The 21,272-nt window shown below is 42.2% G+C and overlaps 1 protein-coding gene across 3 annotated transcripts in view; it reads right to left on the minus strand.

Annotated features, from left to right (window-relative positions):
* Nucleotides 1–21,272, minus strand: part of DCAF8 (DDB1 and CUL4 associated factor 8) — a 40,656-nt gene that overhangs the window by 3,319 nt on the left and 16,065 nt on the right. For all 3 annotated transcript variants that reach the window (XM_055403522.2, XM_055403520.2, XM_055403523.2), the window contains exons 4-11: nucleotides 19,434–20,092; nucleotides 18,331–18,471; nucleotides 17,159–17,253; nucleotides 13,103–13,213; nucleotides 5,967–6,039; nucleotides 5,418–5,475; nucleotides 4,799–4,906; nucleotides 3,388–3,518 (exon numbers count right to left, since the gene is read on the minus strand). In XM_055403522.2, the coding sequence (XP_055259497.1) occupies nucleotides 3,388–3,518; nucleotides 4,799–4,906; nucleotides 5,418–5,475; nucleotides 5,967–6,039; nucleotides 13,103–13,213; nucleotides 17,159–17,253; nucleotides 18,331–18,471; nucleotides 19,434–20,092 (1,376 nt within the window). The remainder of the gene's footprint in view (nucleotides 1–3,387; nucleotides 3,519–4,798; nucleotides 4,907–5,417; nucleotides 5,476–5,966; nucleotides 6,040–13,102; nucleotides 13,214–17,158; nucleotides 17,254–18,330; nucleotides 18,472–19,433; nucleotides 20,093–21,272) is intronic.

A 21,272-nucleotide genomic window follows, 5' to 3' on the forward strand; every position in this document is an offset into this window, starting at 1 on the left:
ACTACTCATTTTGCACCAGTAACTGTCCTTGATAAAAGTTAAGGTAGCTTCTGGGAGGACATGCCCACCCATCATGAGCCTAGGCCAGGGGCTCTGGACACAGACTGGGTGTAAGGTCAGGCCTCTCTCTCATTTCCTATGTTGAGGTAGGGGCGGCCTCATCCCCAGACATAGCTCTAGGGGTGGGCGGGTGACTAGCCAAGCGTACGCTGCCTTCACAAAAAAGCAGTGAGGTCCAGATGACCTCATTCTCTCCAGATTCCAAAGCTCCAACTCGCCCGAGGCTGGAAAAAAACATCTCAGTGGCTTTTACCAAGTGGCAAATAAATTTTTTAAAATGAAGAAAACAGCAGCAGCTGCTGAGCCCCTAGAGAAGGCTCACAGAACAATTACATTCACTTGGCACTGTTTACTAGAGCTGGGAAGAGGCTGAGCCTGAACACTGGTGGGGTACTGGAGACATACGTTTGCTTGAGACCCCTGCACACCCCAGGAGACAGCACCCTGCTGCCTGCCATGAAAGCATAACAGGCTCAGCTGCAGGACAGCAGAGTACAGCAAGGCAGTTTCCTGGGGCACCGGCCGCCTCAAGCTCAGCCACCCTCCGGATATTATTCACTGAGCCAGGAGGAAGGAATTTCAGAAGCTGAGACAAAGGCCTTCTGGCTTAGGCGGCCTCCTATCCAAAGGCACCCATGCCCCCTGCTGTCTGACTTAGAAACATCAGCCTTCCTCGGCAAAGTAGGGTAGCTACCATCCCCACCAGAAGAGCTGACCCAGTCAAGTTGCTAAAGAATTTTTGGGCTTTTAGTCAGGCGAGGAATAGACAGCAAAAGTATCCAGAAGGAAGAAGGTGTGGTCCCGTCCACTCCTCACCTCACCCCACCCTACCCTGTCTGGCAGCTGCCATACAGTCCAAGAAAGCAACCCTTGGCAAACAGCCTCTTAGTTCGCTATGAACCAACCTCTGCCTCACCTGCACATGCAGAGAGTGGCTGATGGGAAGCCAAGGTCACCATGGAAAACTGACATACAGATTTCTAATATTTGTCTTCCATTTTATAAGTAAACACATTCTGAGAATAGACTGACGCTAAGTCTGAGTGTAATAGTAAAGCAGAAACCACATTTCCTTTCTCCTGTTATTCCACATATCAGCTCATTGCAAAGTTTATATCTGAGCTCCTTCAGGACGTGTGGAAGAAGCTCCACCACCTGGAGCAGAGAAGGCACTAAACAGAGAAACTCCACTGCCAGAAACATTACCAAGATATGCGACAACTTAACACATACAAACTTGCACTCAGTCATCCATCTCCAGATAAGCCCTTGCTACTCTTCAAAAACTCTGGCCTAGCTTTGCTTAACAAGTCAGTAAAATAAAAAAAGCACAGGAGAGAAATTCCTGAGAGCTTGAGACTTATGGACAAAGTCAGTGACAAGAGAACAAGACAGTAAGTTACATTAGTACCTGAGTTGGAGCTTGCAGAGGGAGCCGACAGAGAGCTTCTGGGCCAGAAGACCTGGTCGTTTCACCTGACCTATCTGAAGATCAGGGCTTATCCTGTCAATAATGCCTGAGCAGAGAAAAGAGCTCCGGCCTTAGATGACTGAGTTAGGGGATGCAGAGGATGGGATAAAGGAGCAAAGTGCTTTTGGGAAACTAAGGATTGTCCTTGACAACCCTTGGCCCTGAGTGGAAACAATAAAAGGCCTAGATTTTGAGCAAATACAAAATGAAGAGACTTGGGCATGGTGGATGAGAATTTCAAAGACCCCTATCTGCTTTATGACATATTCTGCATTCAGGCTGGTGCTGTGACCACACTGCTGGAGGCCAGCACCAACAGTCAGAAGGAGCCAAGCGAGGACCACACGGACCATTCTGCTTACACAGAGGCAAGAAAAAAGCATGAACCTCACTGCAGGATGCAGTCTTCAGACCTCCTGTTCTAGTACTTCACTCTTATGACCACTAAAACTCAGGCCTGGGGCCCACCCATCCAAAGCAAATGCCGTTCCCATCTGAGCACCTGGATTATTCATCAAACCCTGACATTGGCTGAGCTGACAAGAGATTGGCCTGTGGAGTGATCTGGGCAAAAGACAAGTACTAGCCTGTGGGGAGGGCATTTAGCCCTGTATTTCTCTAGAACAGAATGAAAGACAATGCTTTATGATGAAGAAAAGACTCACTGGCTTCCTCTGACTTCCTTATGGCTACATGCCCACCTCAGAATTCTCATAAGGGCCCAGTGTTTGGGTCTGCTCACTACACATGGTAGAAGAGGGCCTATGGAAGAGCAGGAAATGAGGCAGGCAACAGTGACACGTACCTTTAAGGTCTGGACTCCTCTGCTTTTATTCAAGCCATAAAAGCCCTGGATCTATGCTGGTTCGAGGTCCCCCACATTTAGCGGAACCCAGAAAAGTCTCAGATAGCCTCGTACCAGGATAAGAGACACACAAGAAGAAATGGGAACCCAACTGCAGCGAACCATTCTAAATTTTAATACTGCTCTCAGTAAACCTCATCAAGGGAGGGCTGGGTTCTCTCACAGCTCCTCAGCAATTTCTGAGATGCTCTTAACCAGACTATCTTGGGTAGTCAGGACAATGCAGCTGCCCCAACTGCCTCTTTCTTACTGTCTGCAGTCTGAAAACCTTATAACAGAAAGCTACTGAATCCTTCCTGACTCTAGGTCTCAAAGGAGGAAAAAAAAATTATGGTTAGCTAGATACATCTTAGGAGCTGACCACCTTTCACTCCCCAGCTCAAGATCCTCAGGCTTCCTTTTTTGTCTTATGTCTATGGAGGCTGTCTGGAGAAATCAAAGGACAGGCAGATATGATATGATAATGGGTTGTATAGCAGTCAAAAAAAAACAAAACCAAATGGTGGCCGGGCAGGGGGCGCTTATTTTCTCTCTTCTATATATATATCATGTGTGTTTGTATCAATGTACAGATTATATCCTGATTTTCTCAACTGTCAGAAAAAAATATTCTCCTCCTAGTTTGTATCTGCTAATCCAGGATCTCATCAAGATTACTACTAAGCTACTTAGTGCACTGTATAGGATGGTGTGCCCTTATCTAATGCTTTTGTTCTGGGAAAAGTCTACACCTAAAGATACCTCAGAGATTCTTCCTTAAAATCCCTCTCTCTTCTTAAACCATGCTGTAGAGTTACAGAAGACAGGAAAAGGAAAATAATTTCATCCCCATCCCATAGTATAAAATGACTGTACTGTCTTTTTATTTAGCTGGCTAGACCTCTAAGACATGGTATTATGTTGTCAAAGTAAGAATTCAACAGCCCTGCTAAAACCTACCTTAATGACTGGAGAGAGTAGGGAGTCAGCCAGCCTAGCAAACCATACTCACCACGCCTCCCTTGTCCCCCTCCATGAACTGAATGATCTGGCAGGATGATTTCTCCCAGAGGAAGATGTGCCCACAGTCACTACCGCTCACCACAAACTCACTCTTGGGGCCATAGAAATTGACGCCTTTTACTGTAATGATAAATGAGGGAATAAACCACATGAGAGCTGGCATCAGGCCTAAATATTTACCTCACAGGAAATTTATTCACAAATCTAAATCAGCTAAGAGCCAAGAATTTCTTTCACAAAACAAATCAAGGGATTATGCATGTAAAATAGATAGACAGAGTAAGAATCACACCAAGTCTCCCAAAGAGGCCCATGGAGCTGAGCGCCTCAGCCCTCAGGAACAGCCTCTGTGGAGTGGCCACCAGCCTTACCAGCGCCTCAGCCTGCATGGCCCCGGCTTGCCCACTCTGAAGCAGCACTGCCCTACACCCCACCGTTATCCTTGGTGTCTGTGATTCACCGGCACCCCTCACTAGATGACCCAGGACTGGTGGGAGTTCATGCTACAACTGCCTAATGCACCTGAGGCGGGCTTGCTACTAAGACTGAACAGGACTCCACCCCTGAAATCAGGAAGAGAATCCAGGAGTCCCAACTGCTGTGTCTAGTTCCATATCAATCATAAAACTGGAACACTTCCTTCTGTATGCCCATGGACCAAGGTTAAATATAGCATTTCCCCTCTCTTCTCACAGTTCGAGAGAAGAAGGAAAGCTGCCTGCTCTTTCCCAGCCGACACTGTGACAGTCGTCTGCTATGAGCACTAATAAAGAGCAGGAGACGAGTCCAACTCGTCTATGAGAACCAAACAGGCAGCTTTTCAAACTCCTAATCACGCTGCACCCTACACCAGTTAAGTCAGAATGGATGGGTATGGGAGCCGGCTTCAGGTGACTTCATCGCACAGCAAAGTTTGGGAACCACAGACAGAACAAAAAACGCCAATCGTCACTGCAAACCTGGGTGAGGTGCTATCTATCGCCATTCCTCCTCTTCTACCTCACACAAAATAATTATTTTTTCCTCTTCCTTAAAAGTACAAGCTCACCCTCCTATTTGAGGCAATTAGTCTTAGTACCACTAACTAAGGAGGGCTCTCCCAAACTCTCTAGTACGTCTTTTAATTCTGAAGTTACCTGAAATCATGTTTTCTTAGATGTACAGTCAGTCTAGTTTCCTTACACCCAGACCAAGTAACATCACCGTCGTGGCGAGAAATGCTCCTGAGCCTTCTCTCCTCTAGCACAGGAGGGCCAATGAAAACTCCAGCCCACTTAGGCTTGTCCCTTGGTGATGGGTAGCCTACTCCTTTAGGTAATTCTTATTTGCACAACCTAGAGATACTGTGGTTCTTCAAATCAACAGGCTTGGGGTACAGAAACCTAGAAAGACAGCCTCACCTGTGGCGTTATTTCTGTGGCCCTTATATCTCTTGATATACTGAGCCCCATCACTGTGAGAGGCGTTGAAGAGGTAAATATCTTCATCGTTGTAACTGGCCAGGAGCTCTGCCAAGAACAAGCACACAGCAGTGAAGGCAAAGGCTGAAAAGAGCTAGGATGAACAGCTGGGGGTTGGGGTGGGGCTTCTTGCCAGTAGCGCCCCCTGCTAACACCCAGGTAGAGCGCCCATCTTACTCAGTTGGAACAGCAAGCAATTCAGGTGTCTAGGGTAGACTAGGAACACGCTGCCAACTCAGGGGTAGCAGAATGCTCAGGAAGATCATACCCATTAATTCAGGAATGAGTCAAAGGTGTAAGAACCTGCTCAAGCAAGTAGCCTGGACTTTAGGACAGGCCCTGCCAAGTATCACCTGTGGCGTTCTGCGAGTGCCTGGCATCTCCAAGGGTCGTCTGCTGTATCCTCCCACTGTGTGCTCACCGTCAGCGACTACTCCCCACGGCTCCACTTGGAGCTACAGCACAGTGGTGAGCACGGGAGGGCACATGCCTCACTGGCTCAGCAGCTCCCTAGACAGAGGGGGCATGCCAGCCTAGGAGCTGGGCCCTGCTCACGTACCTGTGCCGTCGTGGCTGTACACAAGACAGGTGATGTTTGCTTTGGACTCACTGTTCACCTGCAATAAGGAGCAGATACTGACTGATGCCCCACCCCCCCGTTTATTATACCACCTTCAGGAAATAGGTTTTCCTTCAAACTCCCCTGTATCTTCTCCCAGAGACTGAGAGAGAGAGAGACAGAGAGAGGCAGAGAGACAGACAGACAGGAGTACAACTGAGGAAACCTGGCCAAAGTGGCGGGGAGAGGGCTTTCTGCTGGCTGTCCTCTGTGAGCAAGCCATTTCATATGCACGCTGTCTTGTTAGGCTCTGCTGTCGTGCCACAAGGCACTTATCTGTATCTCTCTTTGTTGGTAAGAAAATTGAGGCTAAAGGAGGTAAGGCGACTGCCCAAGATCACAAAACTGCTAAATGGTAGAGCCAGGATTCAAATCCAGGTGTATTTTGACTCCAAAGTCCAAGCTCTTCCTACTATGTCAACAAGTCTGGTGGCAGGCTTGGGGTTGAGTCAGGGAAGCCTGGAGCCACTGGCCCTTCATGAATCTTACCAGGTGATGAGGGCAGAATTTCTTGAGTACTCCATTGTTTTCATTCTCATCAATCTTCCTCTGGTCATAAATTCTACAGAAGAAGCAATGAAAATGTCAAAACTTACAAAGAACCCTTGAAGAGCTGAAGTGACTAGAACAGCAGTCAGCTGGATGTCAGAACAGATAAAAGACATTCACCTTCTGGCTCAGGCTTTTCCTCAAAAATCTTCTCCCACCCCTGTTCCAAACCAAAACTCTTTTAGCCAGGTACTTCTCATTTCAAGTAGTAATCCTAAGTTACATTATGTTGAAGTGGCTTATCTCTTCTCTCAGCTTTTGTATCACGTACTATTTATCTGCACTGAAATAACTTTATAGATCCTTTTCTCTGTATGCTGCCTCCCCAATACGGTTTATTACTCATGGGCAGAGACCATGCTTTTTGTAAGCCAGGGGGTCCTCAATCCCTTCCTGAAATTTTATTTGGCTGGTTCTCCCTCTAGTTCTCCCCACAACTATTATAAGTTACCACCTATATCTCAAGACTCCCTCTATTCTTCCATCTTTCCCATCAAGCACCAAACTACCCTCACCTCCCTGCATCTTTCCAATCCAAACTGTAATCATCTGTGCAACCATTTATGACACATAGATTAGATGCCAAGTATTATACCAGGTGCTGGAAATACAGTGAGGAACAAGCCAGATCTAGTCACTGTCCTTGCACATCAGTGTCCTTCAATCTCAAGAGTCTCATCCCTCCAAGGACCTTGCTTGCGTGATTAGCCCTCTTCCTCACTACTGTCTGCCCATTTTCTAAAAATCCTTCCACTGACCTTTCCTTCTCTTGCTTTTTCTGTTCCCCCACCTCCCCACCACGCCTTCAGTTAAATTATGGAAAAGAGCAATCTGCTTTTAACACTTTCACTCCCTCACCCCCTATTCATTTCTCGATCCATTCTAATCTGGCTTTGGCTTTCAATTCACTACCGAAACTTCTCTGGCTAAAGTCATCAGTAACCTAACCACCAATGCCAACAAGATACTTTTTTAGGTCTTTCTCTCCTCTTGACATTTATTCATTACTCCTTCCCTGAAACAGTTTCTTTCCTTGATATCCAACCACAAGCACATGGGCTTGTGTTTCTTTCTTCATCCCTTAAATGCTAATGTTGCTCAAAGGTCTAGTCTTAAGTTCTCCTCTGACTCTATATAAGGAAATTTTAAAACCTAAAGTTCAAGTATATGTGAATGCCCAGAAACCGTGCTTACATGTATTTTTCCAAGGAGACGGGATCATAGTTCTCATACTCTCAAAGAGGCCAGAGATTCAAAAGGGAGGAAGAATTCTGCACTACACTTTCTTCTGGTGATCAAATTCCATTAGCAACGTTTTAACTACCACCTATATGTAGATACATGTCTCTTAGATCTGTGTCTCCAGCCCACACTTGTTCTGAGTGAGCTCTACATTTATAGCCACATGCCAAATGAATGTTGTAATGGAATGCCCAAAACGAAATCATTCTCCTTAAATTAAGATTATTCAAGATCTACCCATTTCCCCAAATCTTTGTTAATGGTACCATCCTAAATTCAGGCGGCCAAACCAGAAATCAGGTCCTTTCTCTCCTATATTTCTTTCCTGTCAACATTCTGACTTTCTGGGTGTATTTCTTCACTATATCTGCTTTCTCCACTCTTATTCATTTTTTCCCTACATTATTTGTAGTAACCTTCTAACTGATTTCCTTGCTCATACTGTCACCAGAATTACGTCTAACATGAAAAATTTAATGTAAATTCCATAATTAAATCTCTTCAGTAAGGTTCAAACTACTCAAAATGGCTGCCAACTACTTCCCAAAGATCCTATACATTACACATACACACACAAAGCTATACTTCCTTGAATATACCACGTCTCATCTTGTTATCCTAATACAATTGTTCTCTTTACCCGAAATATTTCCCATTTGTCTTTTTCTTTTGTGAGAAAGAACAGCATAGTTAATGGTTTCCACCATATTGAAGGAGTCTGAACTGAGTTCAGATACTATGCTACTTACTAGATGAGTAATACTGGGTAAGTTACTTAATATTTTTAATCCTTATATATCTGTTTCTTCAGAATCCTCCTTGAAGGCAGAAACTATATCTAGTCAACTGTGTATCTAGCACACAGCAAATGCTCAGTAAATTCTAGGTGAATAAACAAATGAATCGATGTATGTCTGTATTCTCCACAATTCATTAACAAATATCCTGCATAAACAGACTATCCAGGAAATGTTTTTTAAATGAACCAATAAAAAAAGATAAATAGGAGACTGCTGTACTACCAATTACAACTCTTGAGCAAATATAGCTGCTAACAATCAGATTTGTTTCCCCTCTAAGTCTAAATCAACAGCTTTCAAATATCACTAGGTCATCATTATATTCCCAAGTCATCAAATTAGTAAAAAAAAATTTAAGTATTTAATATTTTGGTGTATGGAACATTCTGTGTTCCTCAATATCTAAAGCTCTTTGCCCTTCTTTTATCTTCCTTCCATAAGTATAAGAACCTACTGTATTCTAGATATGATGCTTGAGACTAGGGGTTGGCAAAGTTTTTCTTAAACGGCAAGGCAGTAATTATTTCAAGCTGGCAGGGCCATCCAGTCTCTGTCACAGTAACAAATGGCAATGGCTATGTTCCAATAAAACTTTATTTACAAAAACAGTGCAGACTGCTAACCCCTGTCCTAGAAAGTGGTGATACAAAAATACAAAAAATTCTCTTATTATCTGAGCACAGGACAGAAGCTTGTCATTCAAAAAATTTTTTTTATTTATAATACTTTACCATATTAAGCAGTTTTAGGTATACAACAAAACAGAGAGCTGTACAGATGTTTTCCACACACTCCCTGCCCTCACACACGTACAGCCTCTCCCATTATCTACATCACTCACCAAAATGGTAGTTTTTTTTAAAAACCTACACTGACATACCAAAATCACTCAAAATCTACAGTTGACTCTACATTCTACAGGTTTGGATAAGTGTATAATGACATATCCATCAATAACATCACAGAGTGTTTCCACTGCCGTAAAAAACCCACTGCCTATTCCCCTCTCTTGCCCCACGCCAGCCCTGGCTATCACTGATCCTATTTCCACAGTTTTGCCTTTTCCAGAATGTCATACTGTTGGAACATACAGTATGAAGTCCTTACATACTGCCTTTTTTTCCCACTCAGTAATATGCATTTAAGATTCTTCCATGTCTTTTCATGACTTGACAGCTCATTTTTTTATGGTGGTGAGTAATATTCCATTGTCTAGATATACCACCATTTCACATACTGAAGAACATGCTGGTTGCTTCCAAAGTTTGGCAATTATGAATAAAGCTATAGACATCCATGTATAGGTTTCTATATAGACATACGTTTTCAACTTCTTTAGGTAAATACCAAAGAGCTTAACTGCTGGATCACAGGGTACCAGTTTTGGAGACACTGTCAAACTGTCTTCCGAAGCAGCTGTTATCATTTTGCACTGTATGCATTTTCCTGATGTCATCTTTCCATTCACTTATCTGAATATCTTCTTAAGTGAGGTGTCTGTTAAGGTCTTTAGCCCATTTTTTGATTGAGTTTTCTTTAGCTGTTGAGATTTAAGAGTTATTTGTATATTTTGCATAACAGTCCTTCATCAGATGTGCCTCTTGCAAGTATTTTCTCTCAGTCTATGGCTTATCTTCTAATTCTCTTGAAAGATACTGTCACAGAGCAGAAGTTTTAACTTTTAATGAAATCTAACCTACCAATTTTTCTTTCATGGATGTCTTTATAATGCTGTCTCTAAACAGGTATCACCATCCTGAAGGTCGTCCAGGTTTTCTCCTGTGTTCTCTTCTGGGAGTTTTATAGCTTTGGGTTTTCCTTTCAGGTGTATTATCCATTTTGAGTTAACTTTTGTGAAAGGTGTAAGCTATGTCTAGATTCAGTTTTTACACATCCGTGTCCAGTTGTTTCAGCACCATATATTGCACAGACTTTTGTTCCTCCATTTTTTGCCCTTGCATCTTTGTCAAACATAGCTCAACTATATTTACGGGGGTCTATTTCTGGGCTCTCCATTCTGTCCCTTTGATCTATTTGTCTCTTTCATCAATACAATGCTGTCTGAATCACTGTAGCTTTATAGTAAGTCTCGAAGTTGGGTAGTATCAGGCCTCCAACTTTGTTCTTCTCCCTCAATATGGTGTTGGCTACTTTAGATCTTTAGTCTCACCTCACAAACTTTAGAATCAGTTTGTTGACATACATAAAATATCTTGCTGAAATTGCACTGAATCAACAACTCAAGTTGAGAAGAGCTGACATCTCCACATTATTGAGTTTTCCTGCGCCCCTGACATTTTACATCAAATAAAGAATAGCTCCAGCACTGTCTCAACACTCTTACTGCATCTCTCTACAGGCCTCCAGGCCCTCACTGACTTTAAGCCCCTCTTGTCCCGCATCACCTCCTCCTCCTGCCACGCGCCTTTAACCTGGTGTTCTCTCAGTATCACTGAAAACAGCACGGAAGCATAGGGACTATTTACTGACTTTGTTTTATAAATCTGGGCCTATAACAAATCCTTCAGCAATAAACTTACATGTCAACCAATCACACTGCCAAATCTATCACTGCAAGATTCGTTAATCTGATACACTCACCTTTCCTTCACTCCTGTAAATTCTGATATCAACCCAAGCAGGATTGAGTAGCAGATTCTCAAATCGCTATCACCCTTCACTTGCCTACCTTTTTTCTTTCTCCCTACCCATCCCCACTTTTTGATCATATTCCAAAAAGCATGACTCTCTAAGGTGTCCCTTAAATGCTCCTTCACAATCCTAAACTAAAACTCAGTATTTACGATGTGATAAGTAAGCAATTTCTCTGTACTCCCTTAGAGGTTTTCCTTCAGGCTAGTGAAAGCTAATAGTGCTATGATATAAAATATTCAGCAAAAATATTTTCAGATTTGTACTGTAAGGTGAACCTAAAGTTCCATCAAAGAAAGAATCAGAAAGGAGGAATTCCAATATACTCAATGAACTTAAGAGGTGCCAGAGAAATTGAGGATGATGAGAGATGAGCTAGGGTGTTGCAAGGACCATCTGCTCATAGGCAATCAGTTCAGTTCAGTCACTCAGTCGTGTCTGACTCTTTGCAACCCCATGGACACAGCTCACCAGTCTTCCCTGTCCATCACCAACTGTGGCTCTACATGTGCTTCTGTCAAGTAAACAGCCTATGACATGCTGAGAATTTGGCACGTACAAGGGGATAAAGAACACTGAGGCTGATAAGAGTCAAAAGATCTGAGTATTTCTCCTTGTGTCGGAATTCCATTCCATTCCATTCCGTCGCTCAGTCGTGTCCGACTCTATGCGACCCCGTGGACTGTAGCCTACCAGGCTTCTCCGTCCATGGGATTCTCCAGGCAAGAATACTGGAGTGGGTTACCGTTTCCTTCTCCAGGGGATCTTCCTGACCCAGGGATCGAACCCGGGTCTCCCGCATTGGAGGCAGACGCTTTAACCTCTGAGCCACCAGGGAAGCCCTCGTGTCGGACTACTGAAACAAATTTCCAGCCCCATTCTAACCCTCAGAAAGTATCAGCTTTGGATAAAGGCATTATCTATTGCAGTTATCAATACAGACAATGCCTCCATTTTCCTCCAAACATCAAGGTCCTTCTGGTTGAATTATCTGAATTCATAGACTTTTCAATGAATCCAGAGCTCAAGCAGGAAATCCAAATTAGAAATTTCAGTAAATGCTTTTTATGGAGGAAGCAGCACTTGAAAGTTCCAATAACTAAACCTTTTTTTTGATCAACAGCTTCTTATCTTTAAAAAAAAAAATCTACTGCTACACATTTACTACTGGTCAATAGAGGAAAGGAATTTAGAAGGCAATGAAAACAGGGCAAGAAGAGAGTAACAAAGTTCCCCAATTCTCCTGCAGGGTTCTTCAATAAATTAAGATTGTTTCTCAGGGATTTCTAAAAATTTAGTCCATCCCTGTGATTATTAATAAAATTAATTACAGAATACAGTTATAAAAACGGAAAAGGCAATGGCAACCCACTCCAGTACTCTTGCCTGGGAAATCCCACGGATGGAGGAGCCTTGTGGGCAGCAGTCCATGGGGTTGCGAAGAGTCGGACACGACTGAGCAACTTCACTTTCACTTTTCACTTTCATGCACTGGAGAAGGAAATGGCAACCCACTCCAGTGTTCTTGCCTCGAGAATCCCAGGGACGGGGAAGCCTGGTGGGCTGCCGTCTATGGGGTTGCACAGAGTCGGACACGGCTGAAGCAACTCAGCAGCAGCAGCAGTTATAAAAAATACCCTCTCATTTAAAAAGATCATGTATTTCACCACTATCAGAAAAAACATAAAGTCATTCATTTTCCTATAAACTTCTCCTTCCCTTTCAAACTGACGATCCCTTGGCAACTAAAAAAGTATACCTGAGACAGACCAACCAGGTAGGGATGGGATATAACTGTGACAAAGGGTCAAGGAAACTAACTGCAGTCACATGTAGTCATGGACTGAATCCATAAACCCTGTTTCCCTTAGGATATGCCTCAATAGACAATGTTACAGGAAATGTTCAAAACAAAAATATCACTAAGGATAAAGAAAAGTGGTTCAGGATACTAGAGGCCAGAAACTCTAAGTTCACAATGAGAATTTCCAAGTCAAATAAATCATTTCTGAATCTGAAACCAGTATTCAACATTTCTAGTGCATGTTAACTTACATATGGAAAATGGTGGAGAGTTTACTAAACAGAGCACTTGCTAGTAAACCTGGGTTTACACTAACTACTAGGTGGAGACCTTGGTCAATTCAGCAAACTTCCTTAAACTTGATAATATCTGCAACATGTCAAGACAACCCTCAGGGAATGTTAATTAGGGAACAGAATACATCACAGAAGTTTAAACTCTTTGGAAGATGGCAAAAAATGAAAGATGGTGGTTAATGGGTTTCTAGGCAATTCATATCTTTCCAAAAGGGACAGCTGGTAGTACACAGTGCATCACAATCTCAAACTCTCAAACACACAAAAAAACCACAGACTCACCTTACAAACTGGTCTCGTCCACCCACTGCAAATTGGTGGGTGTTGGCAGGATTCACATAGATTGTATACAGCCCCACCTTCTTCTCCTTTTCTTTTGTCACCACCAGTTTCCTTCAAGAGTAGAAAAGTATAAACATTATATTCTCCCAAAGGTTCAGGTAGTGAGAACAGAAAGTAATGCAGACACAGCTAATAAGAAACCAAACAGACTTTCATTGGAAAGAAAGAAAAAAGTGGTTTTGTTTGTACACTGCAACAAGAAAAGAAAAATATAACCCACTACCATATATATTTACTAAGTGCTACTTTGGAAATGGAATAAAACATGTAGTAATTTTATGGTGTTCCTCAAAAGTATAAAATTAAAGGTGTATGAAAGTATCACTCCCCAGAGTCTCAGCCTGAGTCCAATATGATGATAACCAACCATTAAAGAGACAATAGCCACATTTTCCCACCTTTTACTTACAAATATATCTTTCCAATCATCTGGGAGCAGGGAGTGAGAGGAGGATGAATCATAGGAACAGTGGACAGAAAAGACTTTAAGGTCAGAATCTACCTCCCAGATTTCAGAAAAGCATCACTTAAAACACAGTTTTAAAAAAAGCACAAAGAAAAATGGCAAGCAACAGTTAATCCAAAGGGAAACAATATTAGTATTCCCTTATTTGAAGAAAATTAGTAGAGGAGATTCTTATGAAGACAGCTATTTTTAAGGCTGAAAATAATTTCTGAATTATTCTTCTTGTTGTACGACAAAAACAGGTGATTCTGAAGAGGTCATGGGACCCCAAGGAAACCTTATAAAATTTCCACAATTTGTCCCACAAAAGAGATGCTGCTCTTTTTCAGAGAATAGTCTCATTTCCTAAGCAATCTGAATTTTTTCAGGAGAGGGTCAGACAAACATAAAGTTTACCATGCAGAAGCAAAATGAGGAAACAGGTGAAAGATTATGAAGTTATTATGACAGCTCCACTGTCATCTAATCCTGACAAAGAACTCAATCTTTCCATGCCTCCATATATTCACCTAAAACAAACAATTCTCTCTCCCAATATATAAATACACAGAGTACCTTGAGCTCTCCAGGGAAAATGCAGCGGTATAAATATGATTAATAATGGTAGCAGGGAAAAAAAACGTTTTGACACCAGACAAGGCAGCAGACAAAATTATATGAAACAAATTTACCAAATTTTGCCTTAAAACTTGCAGTTTTAATGAGCAGGTATGCTCTAAGAAAAAGGGAAATTATAGATCAAACCAAAGGATTCTTTTGAAGAATATGTCAAACTAGCTTCCACTGGCTAAAGGAATATCCCCCCCCAACTCTAAATCTAACTCTTTTCCTATGACATTAGCCAATTTCACCAGCTTCCAGAGAGTCAGCTACTATAGATACAAAAAGGAAATATTCCCCCATGTCAATCTCATACAAAAATGCCTTGCATATAAGCTGATATTAAGGCACCAGCTTAACATATTCTAGCTAAAACTTTCACATTCAGTCCTCCGACTTCATTCCAGCCTTTCACTAATTCAACCCCTGAAGCAAAAACTTTTTGAAGGCCCACTGTCTCTTATTTTCCCGGCTCAGAATCTGGACCCCCTCCTACTATAAATTCCTCCTATGTTCCCCCGTTTAATTTCTATCCCATCTATTACTGCTTGCATCCAGATTCACTGGTCAACTCTCAGTCAGATTTTCTGCCTATAACATTTCATCACACATTCCATTATCTGCCAAAGTCATGTGCTCTGCCCATTACTTGAATCAGATTCCCAATTTTTTGTGGGTTAATAATAGTTTTCCTCTGAACCTGATTCAGAGGATCCTGTTCTGCTTCACAACTCTCTACCAGAGCAGATCAAACAAACTCCTATCATTTTTTCCATCTTTGTCCTTCCCACTCCTCTCTGGAAAACTTGCTAATGTTCCATTATTATCACAGAACCACAGAACTTTAGAACTGAAAATAATAAACATCATTCAGTTTAAAAGGTTAAATGATTTCTCAAAGCTAGATAACTACACGCTAGGACTGAAGGTAGCACCTTTACCACCCAGGCCTGTTCCCTTTCCAGTAGAAGTCCATTCATTCTCTCTCAACCTCCATCCTCTTGAAGTTTTATAATAAATAACCAACATACCCTTTTCACAAGCCGAAAACATTTCCATCCTTTAACCAGTTATTTTAAATTCTTCTACTTTGTAGACAACTTTTTCTATACTAATCTCTCTAAAAGTCTGGCAATAATCAGCCTTAAGATTATATCACCTAATTAACATATATTCTACTTGGATGCTTTGCAAAATCAGTGATACCCCTTATTCAATATTGGTATTCATGTATAAGATTTAAGATAATTTTTAAGGGGGGAAAAGATCTGTAAAGTTGAATACTCTGTGATCCCATAGTAAACTTCCAGTATGGCATATTAAATATATATATATATAATTTTTAAAACAAACAATACAGTAAATAATCTAGATAATCTATCAACTAGGTCATCACTAAACAAACTGTGGTACATCAATGCTATGATATATATGTCACGGTTAAAAATGAGGTAGGCCTTTTTGGTTTGACGTAGAAATATCTCCAAAATGCATTATAATGTGAAAAAGGCAAATTGCAAGAACATAACATACATGCAAGTTTATATATATATATATATATATATATATATATATACACACACACACAATTATCCCACCCTGGAGGGAAAGTGTATATATGTATATAGTAAAGATACATAAATGTACACAAAAAGGACTGAAAAGGCACTCAACATTTTAAACAAAGTTATCAACAGCTGGAAAAGTGCGAGGCAGGGGAGGTAAACATGAGGCAGCATTTACATTTTGTCTATGTACTTCACTGATGCATTCATACACGTTTTATTACAAGTGCAATAAAAATGAAAAAAGTAAACTAATTAGTAGCTACAATTTAATCAGGTATAACCACCGTGCCAGGCTTCCCTGGTGGCTCAGTGGTAAAGAATTTGCCTGAGAGTGCAGAGACACAGGTTTGATCCCTGATCCAGGAAGATCCCACATGCCACAGGGCAACTAAGCCCGTGTGCCACAACTATTGAGCCTATGCGCTAGAGCCCAGGAACCAAACTACCGGGCCCTCAGACACAACTCCTGAAGCCCACGTGCCATAGAGCCCACGATCCACAACAGGAAAAGCTACCACAAAGAGAAGCCTGCACACGCAACTAGAGAGTAGCCCCCACTCACTGCAACTAGAGAAAAACCAGCACAGAAACAAAGACACAGTGCAGTCAAAACAACAACAACCAAAACCCACCATGCTGCCAGAGACTATGCTGAGGCATCAAACACATTCACCAAAAATCCTCACAGAAACCAGAGAGAGAGAGAATGAGACTGACTGACTACATCCACAGTGGGGCTGAAGAAACTGAAGTTCAGAACGGTTACATGGGTCACTACTAGTAACGCCCAAGTTAATGTCTGACCTAGGTCTGCCGGGATACAAACAAGATGCTATGCTCTTTCTATGGTATCACACAGCTAAAAGCAGATATAATTTACCCACGAGTCTCAGATTCATGTAAAAAATGAGCTATGATATGATGAGTTCTACTACAACTACCAATATTTTTAAGAATTACCATTTAATTTTTATGTTTCTATACATAACTGAAGTGAAAACTACACATGAGCATATCTCTAAGCTGCCAGTAATGTGCTTCTTGTGGGGAAGCTCAGCAGCACCCGAATGAACTAGAAGATCATCCAGTTATTACAGCCCACAATATAATAAGATAACTGAAGTCTGCTTTAGAAATGAAGCTAAGCTGAAAAGTACTTTATTGCTGAGAAACAGATAAACAACAAAGAAATAAGGAATTTCCCTAAACTAATCCATTTCTTACTATAAACACAAAGGAACTATTCTTTGTGTTTAGTTGAGAATTATCTAGGACATGTGCAATATCTTCAAAACCTAGGACATCTGCAACTTTCAAGGTCAAGAAATTCAAATTCTGTAAAAATACTATTGCTGTCCTTACGAAGCTGGCCGGTCTTGTCTGAGGTCAATGGTGAAGACAACTGCATCTTCACCGGCAGACAGGAACGTACAGGGAGAGTCTGGTTCCAGGGCCAACTGAAGGAGAAAAAAGAGAAAGGACAAGTTTTCTAAAAGATTAAAATTAAAGGTTGTCTAGTTCATTCCTTCATATTTATGAAGGGCTGCATTTAAACTGTCTCAGCAAGACAAATATCTAGCTTTTTTTGTTGTAAAATCCTAGGAAAGAAGGTAATTTAATAAGCCCATTCTCTCTTGTGTTTGAATTACTTACAACTTGTTTATTCTATATAAGTCAGAAGCACAGGTGATTTGCTACTTTAACTAAGTCTCCAAGGGAGTTGAACAGTGCTACCAAAGGAAAACACTGCCATTAGGGCTCATTCTCAAAATCAATTCCATACCCTCAGGTGGGGAGAGAAATGGCACCCAAGTTTCATTCTCTATAGCTTAGTTCTAAAAGTTAGTTATCTAACTAGTAGTCTTAAGAATCAAAGAAATAGGTAATTTTCACATTTCTTGAGTCATCTGCGCAAGAAAAACTATATATTTCATATATATTCAGATCCACCCATATGTTTGTGTAGGGTTTGTAAAAAGAGAGGATCATCTTTTCATGGCATGGGAGAAAACGGTGGCTGGCTACTCTGAGACTGGGCAGTTCTTGGCTCCTCACTGCCTGCCACCATGACTGTCTGGTCTATATCCCCAGCTCTGAACTGGGCTTCCAGAAATAGTGGTGTTTATGCACTGAGTGTTGTGAACAGGAAAGCTGGAGCTCTCACATATGAGAAGCCAACAGCTAGCACCTTTGAACTGTTAAAATGTTCCAAATACAATAAGAGTAAATTTTAAATGCTTGGGAGGCAAACGGGGCCTCAAGGATCTCCAAACCAACTATGGCTCAGCTTAGGAGTTAAGGATAATCAGGTGAATGCTGCATGTGCAAGATTTAGAGATCTCTCAAATACTTGCCTTGTGAGAAGTTTAGGGAGACTGCTTTTTCCCCAATCTTATCTACAAGTCTTAGGACTGAGAGAAGTGATGCAGGTGTCCGCAACAAAGGGGACACAATGGACAGAAATACTGGAGGGCCTTGGCTGAGATCCACGGAAGAGCTACAATGTACAACCTTTGGGACAAGGGCTTACTCACCTTGTGGGATGCTCCCTTGTGCTGGGCCACACGCTTTGTATTCTTGCAGCACTGTGTAGCAGACAACTCTGCTACCCGAACCTGTCCATCACGGGCACACATGGCCAGGGTGGAATCACCACTGTTAGGAAGGAACTTGGCCTGGATGTTAATTAAAAAAACAGGACAAGAAAAATTGAAGGAGTGAATCTGAGAGGTAAAAACGTGATGACAACCCCAAATCATCCCCTTTTGCTATACAACAGCTGGAAACTTAGACCTCCTGCTCTCGTACAGCTGGCTCAAGTCCAGTTTCTTCCGAGGGTTTAAAGGAGAAGAGGAAGAATTTCTAATATAAGAGAGCATTTCTGTTGATTCTAGAAGGTTGAACTGGTTTAGGATAAATACTCAGGTGAACTAGGACTAACCCAGTAAGAAAGAAAGGTAAAGGAAAAACAGAGAAGAATCTTCCTTGATTCAAGAAGTCAACAAAAATTTGCTACAAAGATAAAGGAAACCAGAGGGGATACTGGGGAAGGAAAGAGAACATGCTTAGGGATAAATGTCTAGTACTATATAATGGATGGGCTGATAAGTAAAACTTCCAGAGAATAAAAATGTTAACTTTATCTATCAATGGTTTATTAAGTACCAGGCACAGTTCTAACTGCTTAGCTTCTATTGTTATTTAATCGTCATAACCCTGTACGTTAGTAGTTCTAAATTAAAGGCAAATAAACTGAAAGACAGAGGTTAAATAAACTTGTCCACAATCACACAGCTAGTTAAGGGTTTGGGCCAAGACTTAAACTCAGTAGTCTGGATCAAGAGCCTCTGTTCTTACATTATATGCGTCCAAGCACAGCATTTAGTGCCTTCCTGATGATTTCCAAACACCCTTCATATATAATGAGGCTTCTAACAGTTTCCGTGCTCAAGGAAACACAAGATTACCATGGGTCTTTCAGTGTATTTAACTCTTCTAAGTCATTATGGGAGCCAAGGTACGGCCAACTCCTGATATCTAATTCCCACCACAACTCACTATCACTCTTACTTCAGCAGCAGCTCAGGTCTAACCCATGCCTGATTTTCTCAATTGCCAATCTGTTCCCTTGCCTCACCTGGAAGACATTGCTCTTGTGGCCGCTTTCAAAGTCCAATACTGGCTGCCGCCGCACCCAGTCCCAAACCACCACTTTCAGGTCATCGCTGCCACTGGCCAGCCAGGTGCCGCGTTGGTTAAAGTGCAGAGTATTGACACAGCCAGTATGGCCTTCAAGCCCATGCTGCAGGCGGAAACGCTGCACAAAGACTCTTGCCCCACAAGCCTCATACACAAAGCGGGCACTTGAACCCAGCTCCCGCTCCCGAAGGGCAGGAAGCGCTTGCCAGCGAGGGCGGGGCAGGGCTGATGTCTCTGAGGACACCCAGTCTTCCAGGGCCCGCTCATCGTCTGATGAGTCCTGGTCACGACTGGCCCGCTTGCGCTGCGCGCGACGCCGCGGATGCTCCTCCTCCTCCTCCTCCTCCTCCGAGTGGGCGTGGCCTCGGCTCTCATCGTTGATGGAGTACTGGCCGGTGTCCTCCATGCTGTCAGAGTCCTTGTCTTCGCCGGAGCTTTCTGTGTCTGTGCCACGACTCTCCGTGCTGGTGCGGTTGGGGCCACCATCGTCCCCGGTCAAGCTCAAGCTCAGGTCTGAAGCTTCCACATCAATGCCTGAGGATGTCTCCCTTCCCTCCTCAGCACCAGACATCTCCTCTGGACTGCTAGACAGGCTACCTGCATGTTAGGAAGGAATGGGTAGGTGAGGGGGCAAAATAAGGAAGTAAGACAGTGGCCAGAAGGATTTCCTCTCCATAGTCTAAAAAATCATCACATCATGAGACCCATAAACCAACACTGGTCAAAACTGTTTTCATTACAAATGCTTATAAAGAGCACCTTCTACAAGGGAATCCGAAAAGATTAAAGCCAGAGAGACACACAGAGGAGCACTGCAGGACAACCAAAGACTGTAATACATCCTCAAGAAGCAAAGCACTGGCAGAGTTTATTACAGCATGCCTGAGCCTAACCACCTTAGGCTCTGTTTTGCTAGATGGGCATCCATTAGCTATAGCAATTAAGCTGAATATAAGGAAAAAGAACAGCCATCCCCAGCATGAGTTGGCTCGAAAAGAAAAGTTTATCACATTCTAGGTCTGCCATACTGGTAGTTATACAATAACTGGGTCACTTTGAGCAATATAGTTCCCAACAGTCAGATACTGAATTCCCCTATCTAACAGCCAAATTATATACCAGTGAACACTCAGGTAATGTTCTGGAGCCCACAGGGCTACAACTTCCAAACTAAGGTCAAGATGTAAAGAAAGGAGAGGGCAAATTAGACTTTTAAACACTGCTTATGGCCTCCTTTCCTCAGATGACTACAAATTTTATCCTGCCAGGAGGAGAGGCTATGAGGAAAGGCTGACCAGCTATGTGTGACCCTGGGATAGCTATTCAACCCCAGTACCACACTGATGGTCTAAGGGTTCAAAGCGGGAGGAACTTCTTGCTTAGTCATCTGGGTAAGAACAGTAATTTCTGAAGCTCTCTGAAGCAATGACATCTCTTCTCAATGAACTCTTAGACAAAGTCTGTTATGGAAAACAGATAAACACATATGTTTTGGTTCAAGTAGTGACGAAAGGTTGGAAGACACATAAACATCTGTTTTCAAAAAGCACTTCAACTAAGAGTACAGTGTGAAAACGGCTAGGAACTGGAAGGAGGAAACGTGCAGCCATTTCCTTCTAGAAACTACATTTGCTGAGGCTCCTGTGTGCAGTGAGAAAGATTAATACGTGTGGTTTTTGAAATGAAATTGCATTTGAGATTGGAAGTTGTGAGAAGGGATAAAATTTCACACCCATCACTTCTGGGGAGAAGAAAAAAATAATACATCAAACCTCCT

Source organism: Moschus berezovskii, chromosome 4, assembly GCF_049115385.1.
Source record: "Moschus berezovskii isolate FMDL1 chromosome 4, NW_MosBer_1.0, whole genome shotgun sequence".
Taxonomy (NCBI): Eukaryota; Metazoa; Chordata; class Mammalia; order Artiodactyla; family Moschidae; genus Moschus; species Moschus berezovskii.